Here is a 20,485-nt window from a genome sequence, read left to right as displayed (position 1 = left end):
GATCAAGAAGACGCTGACCATTCTGCCATTCTCTGAGTCCTTCTTCTTGCCCTTCTTGAGTGGCATTTGTTTTCCTTTTCAGGAAAGTCTTCAGGCACTTCTCCCAGTCGCCATGATTGATTAAAGTTTATCAAGAGTGGCCTCAGAATGACATCTGCCAGCTCCCTCAGCACTCATGGGTGCATCCCATCAGGGCCCATGGACTTAGGTGTGTCCAGTTTTGCTTTGTCCAGGATCCCTGACCTGATCCTCTTCCACTAAGGGTGTGTCTTCCTTGCTCTGCATGATGTCCCTGGGACCTGGGATTACTGAAGACTGGTCTTGCTAGTAAAGACTGAAGCAAAGAAGGCATTTGGTACTTCAGCCTTTTCCATGGTCTACGTAACCAGGTGCCCCTTCTCATTGAGCAACATGGCCACATTTTTCTTAGTCTTCCTTTTGTCACCTATGTACTTACAGAAGCCCTTCTTCTTGTCCTTGACATCCCTGGCCAGATTCAATTCCCTTTGGGCTTTCACTTTCCTGATTTCGTTCCTGCATGCACAGACAATGTCTCTTAATTCCTTCCAGATTAGCTATCCTTGCATCCATCCTGTCCAGGTCACGCTGGATGGTGGCACAGCCAGGATGAACCACTGTTGAGCCTGGACGGAGTGATCCTTGAATATTAAGCAGCTTTCTTGGGACCCTCTTCCCTTCAGGGCCTTATCTCACAGGACTCTTCCAGCCAAATCTTTGAAGAGGCCAAAGTCTGCTCTCCTGAACTCCTCCCTGCCCTCAGGATCCTGAACTCCACCGAGGTTGCTTTTGACCTTCCCCTTCCCAATGTGGGGCTGCCTCATTTTTTGTGGGTATGAGGTCCAGCAGAGCACCTGTCTTTGTTGGCTGCTCTGTCACTTGCAGGAGGAAGTTACCCTCAGTGCACTCCAGGACCCTCCTGGATTGCTTGCATCTTGTCCCTCCAGCAGATATGGGGGTGCGTGAAGCCCATGAGGACCAGGGCCTGCGAACATGAGGCTGCTCCTATCTTTTTAGAGATGGCCTGATCCACTTGTTCTTCCTGGTCTGGCAACCTGTAGCAGACACCCACCATAGTGTCACCTTTACCTGTCCTCTCTTGAATTCTCACCCATAAACTCCGAGTTGCCTCCTCACCCATCCCCAGGCAGAGCTCCATCCGCTCCAGCTGCTCCCTCTCACAGGGGGCAGCTCCTCCAGGTTGTGGGGAAGGTCTTGTTCTCATTGACAGCAGGATGTTGTGCTGTGTAATGGAACTGCTTCCTGAGCTCAGGGCTGTGCTTGCTTCCATTTGTAAGAACCTGTTTGCTTTTCTGAGCTGCAGAAAGAGACAGTAGAGTCTGGTATGTGTTGTCCATTTTGTTGATGTAGGGAATTCTCCCATTCCCTACTCAGGAACGTCTCTAAACAACGGAGCAAGACTTGACACGCAGCAGTACTGTTAGAAAAAAAACGACTTTTTTTTTCATAAGTGTGCTCTCAGTGAGGAATGAGCTCATGCCCATGGAACAAGGCTGCTCCTGCCCACAGCTCAGACAACTGCGGAGACTTTCGGCACTTACTGACGTCTCTGGGTGTTACTGTGGCTGAATCCCAGCACGGATCGACGGAGATTAATGGAGTCCTGGGTTTTGTTTAATGGCACGTTATGGTTCTCTAGCTTGCAATAAAGAGAACTCCCCAAATCAGTTTCTTTACCAGTTAATTAGGAAGGCAGTTCAATCTCCCAATTTGCTGTTTCAGAACTTAATTTGCTGCTCTTTAGCCTCATGCACTGAGCAATGTGTGTGTGACTGCACTGGACAAGCTAAGCTGGCTCCAAATAGGCTCCCCTCTTCCCTCCTGCTGGGTCAGGCTGGCCAAGGTCCATGGCTGGGCTCTACTTAACAGTATTCCTGGTCTATCTTCTCAGCATCACTAGATATTTATCTTAAACATTGCTTAGATTTCCTTGTCCTTACATCTGAAGGACTTTGAACCAGTTCTTTGCTTTTATGTCCTCTGTTACTTGTATACTGGTACCCAGCTGTGCTAGACCAAGTGAGGGAAGCTCAGGACACTGTGTCAGCTTACCTGCTTGATTAGAGTTTGGGTTTTTCCTCTTTCTCTAGCCCCAAAAACTGATGTGGCAAGAGGATTCTGCTGGCTGCCCGAGGGCTGCCTCCACTGGCCACACAGCAGGGCTGGTGGAACACGGTCAGTCCGGGTTGGAGGCCGTGTGCCCAGGTTGCAGCAGGATTTGTGTCATCGCCAGCAGCCATTCTGTGTGCACAGAGAACACCCCGATGTGCTCTTTGATAGTAGCTCAGACACAGACCTGGGCGAGTGTAGTGGTTTTGGTGGGTACCTGCACCTGCAAACACGTGGGCTCAGCGCTAACGCAGGCTTGGCAGCGCCTCCAGTGCTGGAGGGTGGTGCAATGTGCTTGGGTTTGCATGCTCTGAATTCCTGCCAGCTGGAACCTCAGGACCACAAGCTGATGCTAATTTTGCATTGTCAGACCTTGTTTATACCACAGCAGTGATTTCCTGACGTAGATTCACTCCATTGCTTTGCTCTTAAGCTGTTGCTCAACGATTTGTGTGGAAGTTATAGGTGGAAGCAGTGTATTCACTGCAAGGGGAGGTGACCCACTTTGGCGGGTGTGTGTACACACATGGATGGGCTGTTCGGGCTCGGAATGCTTTAAAGGCTGTGAGTCTTGTATGGTGTGTGGTAGAAGGACAGTGGCAGCAATCTCTGAAGAGTCACTTGCTTAATAGAGCAGTGATGTGTTAAAGAAATACCGTGCCACTACTTCAGAATAATATCCTGCCATTTTTAGGATGCAGCTCCATTTTCTTTTGAGCTTGTTTCAAGAGGAAACCCTGCCAGTGCTTCACAGACCTCAGAAATCACTCACTTGTAATTCCTCCAGCCCTTGGAGGCTGTTTTGGGCACCAGTTTTCTTCTCCTTTATGTGGGGCAGGCTGTGTGCCTCCTTTCTGGCTCAGTATGAGAGCAGCAGTGTTAACGAAGAAGGGGCTGTTGGGCAGCCTGCCTCTGCCTCGCTAGGAGCTACGCTGGGACTCCTGAAAGCAGAGGGATTCACACCAAAAGTAGGAGGAGGGGGTGGGTGTTATCCCTGGTCTGAGCTCTCTGACCCAGACAAGCTGTAATTGCTCTCAATGTGCTGCACCCATTGTGATAAGCGTGATGTCCCCATATGTCACAAATAACTCCATTATCTGTTGGCAGATGTATTAATTCTTTAAAACTAACTTTTAAACCAGTAACTAGCCATGAGAAGCGCCAGGGTCAGTAATACAATCAGCCAGACTCTGTTAGGGCCTTAGCATTTCCCATCCCATCAGCACATCATCCTCCCCTGTCTCCTCCAGCGCTGGCTGTGTGCTAAGGGCTGGGAACACCACCGTCTTCCAGATTAAAGATTTTAGGGTTTTGTCATTCCATTTGTGCCTCTAAAATCTAACCTGCATCAAGCTATAATCATATTTTTTTTTGTCTCTGCATAAAAATGAAGGCTGTGTTTGTACAATCTGTATCACTTCATTAAAAGGACAGTGACTGTTGTGCATGGTGGGTTATCAGGAAAGAACTGGATATCTTTTGCAGATAAATAGAATGAAAACAGGTAATGCAAAGGTACATGAGCTGAGACTGGGGAAAATATCTATATTCCTGACATGAGCAAATCCTTCAGAAAGTATTATTGAGGCCTGGGGACAGTCAGACAAGAGTCCTCGGCTGGTAATTTCAGCTGCAAAGCTCTCTATCAGATGCCGCTGAACACATAACTGTGTTACATCCAGGGAGGCTCACAGACTCCTAGCTCTAAAAGTGTGTCCTTAGGTTAATTTAATTTGAGGAATGTTAAAACATGGCTATGGTGTCTGGGCCGCTGCCAGCTTCAGGGAGCACCAGAGAAACAGAAATGATTCCAGGAATCTAATAGCTGCAAGTGAATTCCCATAGCAGTGGCAGTATATGATCAGGTTTAATTACAGGATGTGGGGATTAAGGCAGGTGGTTCCCACAGTTTAATTGTGGTCCTTGTGTGTTGGACCAGAGATGTTCTGATAGAGCTAAAGAAACAGGCTGCTCTGTAGCACTGGAGCTCACCTTTTCCAGCACTTATATTCAGCTTGAGTGGTAGCAGCCACTGATATCACACATCCTTTTGTGGCCCGTTTTGTAGAGGGGCCCAGCCTGGACGGGGCAGTGGCTGGGCAGTGGGGAGGCTGGCAGGGCAGCAGCTGGGCTGAGGGACACGGGCTCTGAAGGTGGCAGGAAAAGCCAGGCGAGCGACAGTCTGCTTTCAAGGGTGAGGCACGTCTGTCCTGGCATGTCCTGGGGGTGCTGGGTCTGATCATTGTCTGCTTTGCAGTGATGGAGAGGTGCCCGGGGGGAACCCTATGGTGGCAGGCTTCCAAGATGACCTGGATCTGGATGACAAAATCCCCAGCAGACCTACGCTGGCAGCAGAGCGGGTGCCCAGCAAGAATGTCACCCTCTCCAGTGAGGAGGAGGAAGAGGACGAAGTGAAGAACTCAAAGGTCTCGCTCATACCTGATGATGACATTGACATGGAGCAGGAAAAAAAAAGGTACGAAGCACAACCTGAAGTGTGGGGTCATACTGGCAAACTTGGGCCTTTTCTCGGTCCTGCCAATGACTTCTGTGCCACCTCTGGGAAAATCTGGTGTCACTGTCAGGCGTTTGCTCGAGCTGTGAGCTGGCGCTCAAGTCACACCTCAGGGTGTGACTGCTTTCTGCAGTGTTTTCTGCACTCCATCTGAGCAGTGCCTCTCAGCACTGCGCTCCGGTGGTTGCTGGTACCTTCCTGTACCAGCCTGGGAATGGCTCAGCCTTTTTCTCAAGTTTGAACAAGCAGCTGCAACTGAGTGCCAGAACATCTGCTCATAGCAACGTGAGCACGGAGGAGTCAAGTCTCATGGTGAAGGGGGTGGAAGTCATTCCCCACACCTTGTGCTGGGGAATGATGTTCTCCAGGATCACGTTCTCCACACACCACATCCTGTGGCTGATAATCAGGCATCGCCCGCCGGCACAGGCACCTCTGCATCAGCATCCGCAGGGACATGAGGGTCATCTTCAGCTTCAGAGTGGGCTGTGTTTGAACACACACACCCCTGGGATGAACTGCCTCTCCTGTTGAGATGCACACTGTAGCCTTTCAGGCAGGCTCAGCTGTTAATTGCTGTTTGTGCTTTGCTTCACAGAGTGGGAGTGTGGACAGGCTCTGACATTTATTTCTTTCTTCTCAGGTCTTCCAGAAATTCTCTGAAACCACAGAGTGAAGCAATTTTGACCAAAGCAACTGACCCTAAGCCTCCTGACAGTTTACCTCCACGTGCTGGGCCCGAAAGAAACAGTAGCAGCAAGGTGAACACCAGCCTGCCCGCTACTGCTGCCGCCACCCCAGCGGCAGCCCAGGCCCCAAAGAGCACTGCCCAAAGCAAAGGACACGCTCTCAAGCAGAAAGAGGTCAAAGAGGAGAAGCCTGAGGAGTCTGACAGTGATCAAGAGGGACCAATAGCTACTCAGATGCTCTCATTTGTTATGGATGACCCAGACTTCGAAAGTGAGGATTCTGACAGCCAGAAGAAGAAACTGGTAAATAACATGCACAAATTGCTGTGTGCTGAAGCTGAGCTTGGAGTGTTGAGGCATCTCCCTGAGCAGACCTTTCATCTGCTCTCCCCTCTCGCAGCGGCAGTCGCAGCACATCAGGTGCTAAGCAACCTGGAGAGATTGATACAGGCACAAACCCACTAATGCTCTCATTGTTTAAGCTACACAGCAGCAAGGTTTGTGCTTATGAGTTTTAATGTGCTGTTTATTCTCAGCAAATCCAAAGTGTGGTCAGTCCAGCAGTGTGGAAGGTATAAAATACAAAGCTAATGGTTTTTCACCCAAAGTTTAACATGCAGAAGTGTGTACATGCCAAAGAGAGACAACAAGTGAGCTCTCTACCATCAAACCAGCAGTAAAAAGGCCATAATAAAATTTGCTTGGCAAGCTCCTTACTGAAGTAGGGGACTCTGCCAGAGAAGGCCTTTCCCATACAGCCAGGTCAGCCCTAGTGTCAGTGTGATGCTGGGCACGTGGGGGTCTGCCCAGATACATGGCACAGCAGGGTCCCCTCTGCACCCACCGTCTATTGAAGATGGAGAAAACACAAGCATCTTTTCTGGGCTGGTAGGAACTTGATGCTGTGGCTCTAGATATCCCTGATTTCGGTGATCTGCATTTCTAGAAGCTGCTCTCCATGGTTTGGGAGAGCAGTTGTTGTTCAGGGTTAGCTGGCATTCAGGAGTGTCTTACGTGTTTGCCTCAATTCCAGAATCCTGCAGAAAGGACGGTTGTCCCAGTTTCTTTGACCTTTCCTATGTGTCATGCTGTTTATTAAGGAATTTTCCATTCCTTTAGCAGTTTCAGTACCTGCTTTTCCTGGCACTTCAATGTGAAAGCAGAAATACTTGCCGCAGGTTTACTTCTCTTAGCATGCAGTGATGAGAAGTGGGGTTTGTGAGGGAGTTGGCCATTGCGACAGTGACAAGGAGCCGCCCCGCAACTTGTGGATGCTTTTCAGTCCAAGGGTTATGGGTCAGGCAAAGCGGTAAAAACACCACCCTTAGCAAGGAGGAGGGGCATCACCGGGGTGAGCAGCAGCGCGAGGCCCTGTTTGGTCGATATGAAGGACGTAAAGAAAGGGTGGCTAACAAATTCTGAAGAAGATGGGTTGGCAGATATCAGAAGATCATTAAACTTCATTTCCATTCCCATCATGCAGAGACAGAGGGGGTTTGGGTGATATCCAGTCTTTGCAGCGTCCTGAGGCTTAGTCCACATTGAAGGGGCAAATTTGCCCTGGGAGCGCATTCCCTTTTGACTGGATGAAGGGAGTTACTCTGCGAACACAGAGCCCATCCCTGGCCCTGCTGCACGGTACCTCTGATACGTGAGACCCCACTAAGCTGCACAGGGAAAAGGTTTTGTCTCTCAGGTCTGGAGGTGAATTCTCAGCCTGTTAGATTTGATTTTCCCCCAAAACAGAGGTGCCTCTCTAGGGCAGTTAGAGGCTGATGCCATTGAGCTAACACAGTTGAAGGTCTCGTTTAATCCCTTTACATCAGAAATTTGATTTTGGTCGCACAAAAGTTATGTTTTCAGAGCAGACTTTCCAGTACAATTGCTACCGACACATTTTACCGAGGCAAGAAATAGATAGAGCTTATAAGATCAAGGGCATTGATTTCCAGGCAGTAACAGCTCAGCTCAGCTACCACTGCCTTCCCTCCTCCCCATGCACTGACATCTTACGTCTTTGTATACAAAATGCTTAGAGATTTTAGTTGAAAGATTTGTCTGTGTTGTTGGTTCTGGTCTCTAGGATGAATTCCCAGTCCGGGAAGATCTCTCTGAAATATCTGATGACGATACCTCGTTGGCAAAGCCACCCCAGCCTGTGAAATCAACAGTCCACTCCTTTAAACTGAAAAATGACGCAGATCTCTTCGGTTTGGGTTTGGAAGAAACTGGTCCCAAGGAGAGCAGTGAGGAAGGTAAAGGTCACACCTTGTTTACATTCTTGCTGATTTTCTTTGTCAGGCATCTGTTCTTTCCAAAATGGTTCCAGGGTGTTAGCAAACCAATTTGCACTAAATAAAATACCCTGTAACTTCGTGCAGTGCCCTGTGTGAGTCTTTAATGTGGTTTAACATGGAATAAATAACTTTCTTTAAGTTTTTTCCCATGGGGAGGGGGAGAACTGGGCTCGTCCGTGGCATCAGCCCTGTATTATTTCTGCCCCGGGTGGAAGCAGGAGCATGTCCTTCACAAGCTGCTTCTGTATAGGGCTTCCTGCTTAGTGCTGTGTGCCTGGGAAGTGATGCTGGGCATTGCAGTATCCACCCCCTCCAGAATTAGGATCATTTGGAACAAAATGCTCTGACATATCCTGCCATTTTGCTCTTCTGTTTTTCGGAAAGGTGGGTTTGGGTTCTGATCACAACCTAAGTATTCCTCAGGCTTGTCTTTTTTATTCCCATCCCTTGAGGGAACAAATCTTACTTACACAAGTATTTTCTGCTGTCTTGGCATTACTGCAAAGCAACTTCCTATAGATCTGCCCCTGATGTCACCACGAAAGATGAGAAGTTAAAAGACTTAAGGGGAGAAAAAGCTGTAAGCAGCACCAGAGAGAGATCTGTTTGAATAGCTATTCCAAAAGTGTAAGCAAGGTGTCACAGGCTGCGAGGGCTTCATCAGCTTGTCGCTCTGAGTTGCTGAACAGCACAGTTTGAAATAGATCTGCAGAGGCCCAAGTCAATAATTTATCTTGAGTTTAGCATCCTTAATAATTCAACGTGGGTTTCTCCTGTCTCCTCTTTCTGGGAAAAATATAAAAATGTGTTTTGGTAGTCAGTTGGAACTTGACCAGCAATTAGACTTCTCCATGGCTAACTTGTGCTTACAGATCAAGCAAGGAAAAGAATGTGTAGGTAAGATTGGCAACCAAATACCACATGTGAAATGTGGTGCAGTTATAAACCCTCCTGTGAAACAGACAAGTAGATACATGGACAATAAGATGACCATGAGCCAGCAATGCGCTTCTGTGGCCAAGAAGGCCAATGGCATCCTGGGGTGCATCAAGAAGAGTGTGGTCAGCAGATCGAGAGAGGTCATCCTGCCCCTCTGCTCTGCCCTGGGGAGGCCCCATCTGGAGCACTGGGTCCAGTTCTGGGCTCCCCAGTTCAAGAAGGACAGGGAGCTGCTGGAGAGGGTACAGCAAAGGGCCACAAAGATGATTAAGGGCCTGGAGCATATTTCCTAAGAGGAGAGGCTGAGGGACTTGGGTCTTTGTAGTGTGGAAAAGAGAAGGCTTAGGGGAGATCTGATTAATGCGTACAAATACTTAAAGGGAGGGTGACAGGAGGACGGGGCTGATCTTTTCTCAGTAGTGCCCAGTGACAGGACAAGAGGAAATGGGCACAAACTTGAGTATAAGAAGTTCCACCTAAACATGAGGAGGAACTTCTTTACTGTGAGAGTGGTAGAGCCCTGGCAGAGGCTGCCCAGAGAGGTGGTGGAGTCTCCTTCTCTGGAGACATTCAAACCCGCCTGGACACATTCTTGTGCAACGTGCTGTAGGTAGACCCGCTCTGGCAGGGGGTTGGACTAGATGATCTCCAGAGGTCCCTTCCAACCCCATATGATTCTATGATTCTATACTCTTCCATTCCAGAAGTTTTTGTGCAAAGGCAGTGGATGTTCAGCAGTCTAATTAGCAGCCAGGTCATCAACCAGAGTAACCTGTGACAAATGATTCACAGTGATGGACTCTGGGACTCATTTGATACCATGAAAGCAGCCACCCCAGTAGAGCAGGGCTGCAGCACTGATACTTTGGTGATAGAACTTCAGTGCACAGTTTGACAGCAGTGAGCGTTGGGCTGCTCCCATCTGCCGGCACCATCACTTGAATGGTCCTGCCGGTACTTTGACTCACAGAAACACAAACCGTGCCTGCTGGGATCTCTCTCTGCCCTTGAATCTTTAGTGGTCAGACGGGAATTGTTCCCAGAAGCTCCTTCTCAGTTCTGGAAATAATAATCTGGTCCCCACTTTGGCCTTTGGACCAATTCGTAGAGCTGGTGTCTCTGTTTTTTAGTACCTGTGATACAGCAAACATCCAGGTTCATAACACATAATAACATAAATAATATAATGCTTATAATTAAACTAGATACAGCTGGTTAGATGAGGGTGTGACTGCGGGGGCCTGGGTTGGTTTCTAAAGGGGCACAGTTTTTCTGGAGGAGTCATGATTGACTTTACCAATGGCTCCAGGATGGAGCATTTTGTTCTTGGAAATTGGGGCAGGGCAGAATTGCATCTCTTCAGCTTCAGTTGATTAAAAACATTTTTTTTTTGTTTGAACAGATAAACAAACTTCTAAGGAGAAAAAGAAGAAGAAAAAGAAAAGCAAAGAGGTACTATTTAATTCCTCAGAGCTGACTTGCCATGTTATCTACCAACCAAGGCGAGGGCTGGCCTTCTACAGCGTACTCTGTGTGCCTGGTGGGCTTCCTTCCATCCTCCCACCCTACAGCCAGTTCTGTGCCCCCCAGGCTCTGCAGACCACTAACCTCCTGCAGCTTAAAAGCAAGCTTTTAGAGCAGTTGTATTGCATAAAGGCACGGTGTGTTTGTAAAATACAGGATTAAATAGAGCAGTGCATCTCTGCTGGGCTGAGTCTGTTGGTAGCACCATGACTGTTTCCAAGCAGAGGGTTGTCCCTGACAGACTTAATCTGAGGGGCAGCAAGGGAAGTCTGCAGGGGGCTTTGTCTTTGACATTTCTGCCTCTCCAATACTGTGGTATTGTCGGGCACAAGCTACCTGGCAGACCACTGCTACATATAAACCAGATGGTCCTGGTTCTCTTCTGTCCAAGCTCGCAGAAGGGTCTTCTGGAATGACCTCCAAACCAGCCTTGGTAGTAGATACTTCACCCTTAGTCAGGTTCCCATCAGAGCCAAGTTTCAGGGTGATATATGCTGGGTTACTGGCATGCTCAGAGGATTTATTAATCAGAATTTTCTCATTTTGCAGGAAGAGGAGAAGTCTGTGAAAAAGAAGAGCAAACACAAGAAGAGCAAAGAGAAGGAGGAGAGCAAAGAGGAGAAAGAGAAAAAGAAAAAGAAAAAGAAGAGCAAGGAGAAAAACAATGAGATAGATGAACTTGAGGCTTTTCTTGGAGGAGGAGGAGCCAGCATGAGCAAGCCACGAGGAGGTGGGGACTATGAGGAGCTGTAGGCTGGCTGCGTGTGTGCGCAGCAGACTCTGTCGTGGCTGTCTCCATCTTCTTACAAGTCACACCAGGACAGGTGCAGATGTGTAAAGCTTTGGCCGTTTGCCATATATTCTCTCCAAACAGAGCTGGCAAAACAAAAGCTTTACATCTGTGTGTGCTGTTCTGGTGCATTCGTTACACAAAGAAAATCCAGCTGAGATGTACTTGAGTAAGGGGAAGGTTCGGGGCACAGTTCCCAGGCCCACTTCCAGGCTGTTGTTTTTTCTCCTTCCAGAGATGCCCTGTCGGTAGCCGGCAGGGTGTGGGGGGCAAAGGGGACCCTGCCTCCTGCTCTGCCCCTGCTATATTCCACTCCTGCACACCTGAAATTCCTGTCTTGTTAAGGGGAGTGCAACAAAACATGCCGCATGAACTCATTGTGCTCGCCTGTCTCAAGTCTTTAACTTTTTATCCTTCCTATATTTTTTAATGAGAAAGGTGATACTGGCCATTGCTCCTCCCAGCAGATGATGAGCTTTAAATCAAGCAGATTGTGCTGTGGTGCAGCTCTCGATGACAGCAGCCACAGGGCCAGAGTGAGAGTGTGCATGTGATTTTGGAGTCCTTTCAACGGGACCTTTCTGCACAGCAGTTTAATTAGCACTCACTGGTGCTGCTGTTGGAATTCATGAAGCCCCATTGATTTCCGTGGCCCCAGTGTCTCGGACACTACACGTAAGCTGCTATGCAGTTTGGGAAAACAATGCAAAGTGCAAAGCTAACCTGAAAAAGAGAGAAAAAATCCGTGCTCTTCTGCATTTCCCACTCTTGAATTTGCATATACTAGAATCCCCTCCCTTCAGTACCTCTCAGGGACATGACTCTCATGTGGAAATGAAGATATCCAGAGCTTCAGAACTGACTCCAGGGAAGTGTTAGCATGGCAAGGCATTTGCTTCTCAGGCATTTTATGGTCACGCTGTAAAACACGGGCTGCGTCTCTGCTCTGAGGGACCAATGTAGCTCAGACAGCATCCTGCCCGGCCCGGCTTCTGCCGACACTGCAGCTGCAGTTCCAGGGCCAGGCCCCCCAGCAGCCAATGTGGTGCATCCCCCCGCCCAAGGGGAGAGCCTCCTCCTGCCCCAGGAGTTTGAGAAGTCTTTTAGTTTTTGCTTTGAACTTAGACCCGTGGGTTGGTGCCTGCTCAGTAGCATCGGTTGCTGTTGGGTGAGCACTACAGGCCGGTCCTTCGCACTTGCCTGTGTCTCAGCCCCTGTGTTTGATCTCTGAATCCCCTTCTGTTTTGGTTCTGGTGTCCCTTTCGCAGCTCAGACGGTGAAGCTCCCTCAAGGATCTGTGCGTTACGTTACCCTGTTGCTTGCAGGTTGATTTGACATTTGGTTTTGTTCTCTTTTTCCCCTTTTTGTTGTAAAATGTCAACCATGAAATCCAAACTGGGGTTTCCTTCTACAACACTATAAAGCAAGGTGTTCTTTTCAGCCGTTATCCATTTCAGAGTTCTCTAGTTCAGCAGGCAGTTACCTGCTCCATTTTTCTTTTTCTTTCCTCCAGCCCCCAAAATACACTTGTAACTGTTTCCCTGTAAATCAGATGGGGTTTTTTGCTGCATGAGCAGTATATTGTTCAGGTCTGTTTGCCATTGGCATTTGCCTACTTCTGGGAGCATTTCTACATCTCATTTGACTATAGGGAGATTGCATGGGACAGTTCAAACTTTGCACGTCTGGGGAGGAAGCAGTGGATCGGGATGGGACTGGTGTGTGGCCTCTCCTGTGTCTGAGCTTCAGCGGGCCGCCTTCCTGAAAGCGCTTCTGTTCGGCCAAGATTTTGGGTCATGTTCCATTTTGCATCGAAAAAACCCGGTACAATCCATTCTGACTATAAAGCTCTGTTGTACAACCGCCTCTGCACATCTTCTTCTCCATCACATGCATGTCCGCCTGGGCTCAGGAGCTGCGTGTCCCCCCAGGGCTGTTTCACAGAAGGGCATCGTCCTGCTTGCCCCCTCCTTATGCTGCTATATTCTTACACGTCAGGGAAGAGGGTTCTAAATCAAAAATCACACACACAAAAAAAAAAAGTTGAAGGCAGAAACCATGAGTTCTTGCCCAAAACTGTGGTGCGTCCTGAGAGCTGTTCCACATAGTACAAGGGAGACAGTGCTTGTTCAGCCCTGCTTCCTCAGGAGCACAGCCCTTGGGCAGCAGAAGGCCGTGCGGGCACTGAGTCCCCTGCAGACACTGATGCTGGCGTTGGTTTGTCTTCACCTGGGCCAGATTTGACCACTGTGGGAGCCTTTACACTCCTGCGGCGCGTGTTCCTTGTCAGTACAAGGAGCTGAGACAAAAACAAGCAAAGATGAGTCATTGTGTTCCAAAATGCTCCTTTAAAAGAGAAAAGCAGATGCGGGAGCTCTCTTTATGCACAGCAGAGCCCCAGGAGGGTGTGTGGCGTGTTTTGGCTTTGGCAGCAAGGCCAGAGAAATCCCCCCCAGTGGGTGAGGAGGGAGCATGGACGGGAATAGCAGGAAAAAGACACTTTTTAGACCTAAACTTCTCCATTTTTCAGGGAGTGCTGAACTGTTAGGGTTGCAGCACAAGGTATAATCCCGTGCTGGTGAGGGTGTGAGGGGAGAGAGAAACAGACCTCGCCTGAGCTGGGCTCTCCCATGCCCTGTCTTTCGAATAAGCTAAATATAAAAAGTGTGTGTACGTGCCTGTCATTACAGGGAAGCTTCTGCAAGATCACATAGATATAAATAGTTCCTGTGAGCATCTCTGGAGGTAGCAGTGTAGTTGCTTTTGGGTTTATCAGTCAGCCATAAAAAAAAAATCAAGAGCTTGAGGCTGAGGAGCTGCAGTTCCTTACAGTTAATGCTGGCCAGAGCTGCATGCTGTCCGGGGGCTTTAGTCCAGGGTCTTCTCCCTGTGGTTGGTTTAAAGCAGCAGGAGGAGAAGTGCAAGTTTATCACTGTGTTTGTTGCCAGCTGGGCCTGGGTCCCGAGCGCAGCACGGGGAGCCCCGTCCCTGGGGGCTGCTGCTGGGGGCACTGGCTCCCCTGCCGTGAGATCCGCGGCCGTGATGCGGCTGTGTCTCGGCTCCCACTGCGCCGGCCTGAAGCCAGAGCACACACGGTGAGTCCCGAGAGGGAGCTCTGAGGTCCCTGTTCCCGGCCGGGATTGCTCAGCTGATGGCCCACCTCTGCGGGGAGTGGAGCAGGAGCTGCCTGATGAGTCGCCCCCGCTCGCTGAGCGTTGGGCTGATCTGGCCACCCTCCAGGAGAGGGGATGAGGCGTTTATCCCTCCCCCGCAGCAGGCTGGGTGTCTGCTCTGTGTGTAGCATCCCAGCTGGGACCACCAGGGCTGTGCTTTTAACCCAAGACGTGAACGGGTGCTGTGTGCCCGGCATTTATTTGGGGGAGTGTCCCTTGCTGTACCTGTCCCTGCACTGGGACGATCCAGCGTGATGGTTAGCAGCTCCTGTCGCTCTTGGCAACTCCTGGCGTGTGACTTGATGCAGCTGCTTGCTGTGACAGGATGTGGGTGAAGTTATACTCCGAGAGCAGGAGCAGGCTGACATCTTGATCTCCACAGGCTTCCCAGCACCCCTTCTGTGCCCGCATCCCTCTGGCTCCCCAGCCAGGAGCCAGGTTCAGGGAGAACTTCCAGCAAACCTGCACCTGAGCAGCCTGGAGCTGCCTCCTCTGGGTTTGCATGTCCTCTCCTGGACTCCTCCTGGGCAAAGGCAGCATGTTCACAGCACCCTTCTCCTGATGGCCTGTCTCCTTAGCACAGGTGGCTCTCCCTGCGTGCTAAAGCTCTTCTTCATGTTAATCTGTGTTCATGGCTGTCACAAAACTCAGCCCTGCAAGAGACTCAAGCTGCTTAGCGCTGCTGCTGCGCCGTGTACCGCAGCCTGTGCCAAAAGGACCGTGTCTCTTGATACCCAACTGATGGCTTTTTCCACCCTGTTACTGAAATACCAGGTAGAAAAATAGCACAAGGACAGACTGACTGGTCCTTGCAGCTCCCACCAGCTCCCACCACCCCAAACCAGCTCAGTTTCTGGCATCCCTGTGGGAAGCTGTCCATCAGTCTTCTGCCTCGGGAGTCATCTGGCAATTGCCATCCAGATTTATTCCTGGCCAGTTTATGTTTACTTGTTCCTTTGCCAGCACTGTTTAAATACTGCTCTTCGCTCCTAGCCCTCTGCAGCCAGGGCTTATAGCCCTGCTGCTCCTTTGTCCTGCTGGGCAGGCTGTCCCCCGGCTGGGCTAGCAGCCGTCCTGTTCCCGAGCCCCTTTGAGTTCCTATTTCCGTGGCCGTGCCAGTCCAGATGAGGCCATGCCAGGGCTGCTGCCTTATGATTCCCAGACAATACGTCTCCTGCTGCGCCCTGCGGTGGGGCTGGCCTTTTCCACAGCTGGACCCCGCTGAGGAATTGCACTGGCAGCTGGCTCCCCGGTGCACCAAGTCTTCGTCATTCCTCGTGACCTGTGACAAGGGTCACATGCAAGGAGTGCGATGATCCTGCCCTTTGAGGGATTCAGCTTCACCCTATTTCTGTCACTTTTGCAAAGTCATAAGTTTTTCCCTGGCTTGCCAAGGCCCAGGGTGGGAATTTGCTTCCTTCCCCTCTGCCATGAACATGGAAAGGTCATTGAAACTCAGGTTTTAGCAGGACACAAAGTGAATGTGGGAACTTGCAGGTGCTCTTGGAGGATGCCTGCCCTGCGAGCAGCCCCGGGCTCCATGAGGTGCTGTGGGGCCAGACAGACCCCGGGGCTGCAGCAGGCCCCGGGCAGGGCTGATGGGAGGGCAGCGAGCGGGCAGGGTGTCTGAGGGGTGTGCTGCCGGCAGCTCCCCCGCAGTCAAGGGTCCTGCTTCCTGGGGAGATCCTGGTGCTTCTCTCTCCTCCTGGGATGCCCCCGAGCTTGAAAAAGAGTGATTCTGGGGAATCCCGCAGTAGGATGGGCTTAGGGACCGGTTGCTGTAACCTAGCAACAGTCTCAACCATGGCATAATATAATTAATCCAGCGTTGGCTCAGTCTGCTGCTTACAGATACCAGGGCAAGCGGTTGAGCCTTTTTAACTTGTGGATTTGCATCCTTCAAAACAAGCCTTCAGCATCTCGGGCATGTCACCTGTGTTCCTGGCCCTGGGGTGTTGTGGAGAGTGTCCAGCCTTCGTCTTTCGGCCACTTTGGCAGAACAAAGGGATGTGGTCCCCTGGCACCTCCGGAGAGCCATGGTGGCTGAGCCCGGTGGGTCCCCATGGCTCAGCAGACCTCAGTGTGGTGAGATGTGGTGTAGCTGGTGAAAGCTGCGGGTTCAGGCATGGAGCAGCTCCATGACAGGTAAAGCAGTGTTACCCATGTGCGGGGCTCGGGGCTGTGTGCGGGACCCAGCCTGCCAACCTGCTGCCAACCTGCCGCCAACCTGCCAAGCTCCTGCTTGTCTCCACATCGTTGGCAAGCTCTGCCACATGGTGGGGGGCTCTCCCTCCCCGCAGAGGTGATATGAGGGAAGGGGGGGTATGCTGTGTCTCCCAGTGGCAGGGGATATCCGAGAGATGCTGGTGTCCCCTCTCCCATGTGCCTTTCCTGCTCCAGGGCAGTGCGTGTTGGCACCGGGGAGCTCTGCCAGCACCCGAGGCCTGGCTTGGGTGGCAGCTGCAGATGGAGCCCGTGCTGGTGTCTGCAGGCTGGCTGTGGGAAGAAGCCAGCAGGCTGGGAAAAGAGCAGGCTTTTCCCCAGAGCTGGCAGGAGAAACACCCCTTTTCGTGCCATTGGCAGTGAAGGGCTCCCTGGAAGGACAGGGGGTGGTGGGCTCCCACCCTGGCCTCGCTGTCTGGAGCACTGCCTGGGGTCGGGGTCACCAGCCCAACACCCAGGAGGTGAGTTTGTGTGTCACTGTGGGGGGGCTGATGGCTTTGGGGTTCCTGAGGGAGTGGTGCTGGCACGTAGCACTGCTCAGGCCGCTGGAGCGGTGCCTGGCAGCCCAGCGCTGGTGCTGCCTGCGCTGCCTGGGCTGCTGGGGCACAGCTCCACTGCGTCCCACTGGCTGGGCATCACTGAGACCCCTCCTCACAGACACCGTGCGGAAAGATGGCACCTCAAACAGGCACCTTCTTGCCTCCAGCACTGCTGAGGGTCAGTAGATGGGTGCCCTGTTGCTTAGGCTCAAGACTCGTTGCCTCGCTGGCTTTTGGAGAGCAACGGAAGAGGCAGACAGGAGTGTGGGTTTACAGACAGGGACCCTCAACCAGCAGCTGCTTTACAGACCTCACACTCACCCTCTTCTGCCACCAAAGCCCTTGAGGGCAGCGGGGCAGGGACCAGCTCCCTACCCAGCCCCTGGCGTGGCAGCAGGGCCTGGCTTGTCCCATGTTCCAGAGCTGGGGGAAGGGAGGTGATGCCAGGGGAAGAGGAGAGAAGCTGTCAGGAGGGGGGAGCCTCCCTGCACCCCACCGGGCGTCACTCGGACACCAGCCAGCTCGGCTGCCCCTCGCTCAGGGAAATGCCAGCATCACCCCCAGACAGGAGCTGTGGGGTGCCCAGCGGGCAGCACCAAGGGGCAAGCTAGTGGGCAGGCAGGGCAGCAGGGACAGCCCAGCCCAGCCCAGCCCTGCCCTGCCTGCTCCCAGCTGAGGGACCCCCACGTTGCCTTGGAAACGGGATTTCACAGCAGCTTGTAGTGGGGTGGTGAGGAGAGAGGTCTTCCCCATGCTACTGTCCTGCCCTGTCTCCCCAGACCTGCCTGTGCCACTGCCCACCTCCTCCCTGTCCCGGGGCAGGGGAGAGGGTGGGAAGGCTGCCAGCCACCGGCTCTGGCCACCCCAAGCCACTCCGCTGGCCCTGCAGGTGTTCTGGTCCCCAAGGGGCTGCAGTGCACCGCCTGCCTCAGCTCCCCACCCGGTGAGGATGGCAGCTGGGGAATGATGAGCCAGGGGCAAAGGGAAGGTACCGAATTCCTGCTGTAAATTCAGCATCGTGGGAGGGAGTGGGGCATCAGCATCCCCAGCACCTCCCAGAGCCATCCATGTCACCTGCAGGTCCCCAGATGGGCTCTCCCTCGGGCCCCTGGGAGCTTGGTGAGGCGCTGGGTCCCACTCACCCACATTTTCCATAGGTGGGTGCCACAGCCTCCCCATCCCTGTTTTGGGGCACCACGCTCCATTCCCCTAGTACTGGAGCCCTCACCCTGGTAAACGGCCGCAGCACCCACAGGGAGTCACCCAGCAACACACTGAGCCCAGGGGCTGGCAGCCCCCTGTCCCCCAGCAAAGGGTGGCACCGCACGGATCCCGCGTCACCTTCTCCGCACAGAACCGCGTCCCACCCCTGGAGCTGCACAGGGGGGTCACGCAGGTGTCGCCGCTGAGTGCGAGAAGCCCAGCGAGCCCCAAAGCTGTCTCCTCGCCTGCCTCACCAGAGCTGCTCACGCTCCACTCGAGTCGTGCCCCGGCCCCGTTTCTCTCTGAGCTGTCACCCCGTGGGTGCAATCGCCCTGACGCCGGGCTCCGTCTCACGGGTGGCCCCGGGGACAGGCTGCCGGCTGCCTGCGCTGCGCTGTCACTTCCCCTCACGTCCTTCTGCTGAGCTGCCCGGCCTGCAACGGGGCTGCTCGCCCCCTCTCAGCTCGCTGCCGTGCCATCGGAGCCGCCCAGCCCTTCGCCAACAAAACCCAGGTGGGAATCTCCGTGCCAGGAGCAGCAGGACCTGAACTGGCAGTAGGGATCTGGCACCTCACACAGATGCCGACCCCAACAGCCCTGAGCACCCTTACAAGGGCATCCCAGGGGAGGGTGGCTTGGGCCCCATCTCCCCAGGCTGGGCATTTTTGGGACCCACCAGCTGCTTGGCATCTGCCAGCCTGCGGTCTCTTGCTGAGCAGGTCCTGGAGCGTGACCAGCAGCAGCCCGGCTCCCCAGTCCATCGGGATGAGCAAACAGGTTTGCGGCTTCGGCACAAGGCGCATCCATCTGGGTGAGGATGTCCCATCCCACCCTCTCTCCATAATGAGCCCAGCACACCTGGCAGAGGTGGACGTTATTTCTTTGTGTTTAACATCCTTCAAATTGTTTTTCCCTGGTTGCTATCTGAGTTTCTCTGAGGAACCAGCTCTTTGCTCCCTCGCAGTTGGCCTTGCTGAGTTCCCCTGAGACCACCACATCACTCCCCAATCCTGCTGCCAGTCTGGGGCCAAGAGAGTCCTGGGAACCCCTGTTATTGGAGCCTTCCCTCACTGTCGGCCTCGTCCTGCCTCCACCTGCTTCCCCAGCGAGGCTCTGGCAGTGATACAGCATTTGCCAAATGCCCAGAAAGGTCTTTTTAAGCTTCAAAACTGCCCCATACTGGCACAGCCAGAACTGTCACCCTCCTGTGTCTGCATGGTCCCCACCAGCCTCCCCTGTCTCTTGCCACCTCTCTGGCTCGGTGAGTCCCCACTCCCAGCACGACAGTAGAGCAGGGGCCAGGAGAGCCCTTGGCCCAGCAGGTTTGGGGGTCAATGTCCCTGGAGCATGTGTGGGGGGGACCCCACTTTGGGTGGCCCCTTCCTGCTCTGAGCTGCACCAAGGGGCACAGGGGGCTGGTGCTCAGGAGAGTTGATATCCTGACCCAGGTGGGTGTTGAATCTCAGGAGTGGGGCACGAGGAGGGTTCGGGGCCAGGCAGGGAACGGTGAAACCACGCAGCCCCAAAACCTTGGGGTTTTTTCCCATTTTCATGCTGGGCAGTGCTGGGCTGGCTCTGCTGCCTCACCCCACAGCCACCGCCCGGCACCATGGGGACATGCTGTGCTGGTGGGATGGAGGCACCAGTGAGGATGTGCGGGAGAGCTGGGGACAGAGCAGGGATCTTGGTGACCCCAGCACAAGGACTGGCAGAATGGTGGCGAGGAGGCACCCAGCTCCAAGGCCAGGTTGGAGGGGGCTTGGAGCAACCTGGTCTGGTGGGAGGTGTCCCTGCCCAGGGCAGGCGGTGGCACTGGGTGAGGTTTAAGGTCCCTTCCAACCCAACCCATTCTGTGATTCTATGATTCCCCTGCAGTGGGACAGATGGGGTGGCCTTCAAGGCCAGGGGTGGCACAGGCACTGCCTGTCTGCACCATCCTCTGACTCTGCCTGCCCAGCTCTCTGCGTGGCCCCAGCACAGTGGGCCGGGTCAACCAGCTGTCCCCTGCACCACCGCATGTTGCAGCCACTCTCTGGTCAAGGGGACATCTCCATGACTGCTGCGCAGGGAGGGAAGGTACAGATCCCATGGGGCAGTGGGGGGAGGCCCCATGGAACAGGGCCACTGGCTCCATGGCCCCTGACCCACTGGACCAGTCCTTGGGGACGCCTGGTGAGACACCCCAGCTCAGACTTGCAGGCTGTGTAGGACAGATGTGGACCCCTGCCTCCCCGACAAGCTGAGGTCTGTCCTGCTTTGGGGCTGGCTGAGAGCCCAGTGTCACCATGGGCCCCAGTGTCACCTGTGGGCACATTGTTCCTCTGTGCCTCAGTTTCTCCCTTGACCCGGACACAGCAGAGCTGAGTCTGTCACACGCAGACACGCTGACCAAGGACACACTCTGTGTGGTGACAGGGAGATGCACAAACCAAGCCCTCGGCCCCA

The 20,485-nt window shown here is 53.0% G+C and overlaps 1 protein-coding gene across 1 annotated transcript in view; it reads left to right on the top strand.

The window, feature by feature from the left end:
* The window catches only part of RABL6 (RAB, member RAS oncogene family-like 6), a 59,304-nt gene extending 46,539 nt beyond the window's left edge, over nucleotides 1-12,765 (top strand). Inside the window, exons 11-15 of the mRNA XM_014949778.1 lie at nucleotides 4,406-4,624; nucleotides 5,307-5,655; nucleotides 7,436-7,607; nucleotides 9,991-10,040; nucleotides 10,662-12,765. Coding sequence (XP_014805264.1) covers nucleotides 4,406-4,624; nucleotides 5,307-5,655; nucleotides 7,436-7,607; nucleotides 9,991-10,040; nucleotides 10,662-10,865 — 994 coding nt within the window. The 3' untranslated portion in view covers nucleotides 10,866-12,765. The remainder of the gene's footprint in view (nucleotides 1-4,405; nucleotides 4,625-5,306; nucleotides 5,656-7,435; nucleotides 7,608-9,990; nucleotides 10,041-10,661) is intronic.
* The last annotated feature ends 7,720 nt before the right edge of the window (nucleotides 12,766-20,485 follow it).

Source organism: Calidris pugnax, unplaced genomic scaffold (assembly GCF_001431845.1).
Source record: "Calidris pugnax isolate Ruff unplaced genomic scaffold, ASM143184v1 scaffold192, whole genome shotgun sequence".
Classification (NCBI taxonomy): Eukaryota; Metazoa; Chordata; class Aves; order Charadriiformes; family Scolopacidae; genus Calidris; species Calidris pugnax.
This window is presented reverse-complemented; position numbering and strand designations above follow the sequence as displayed.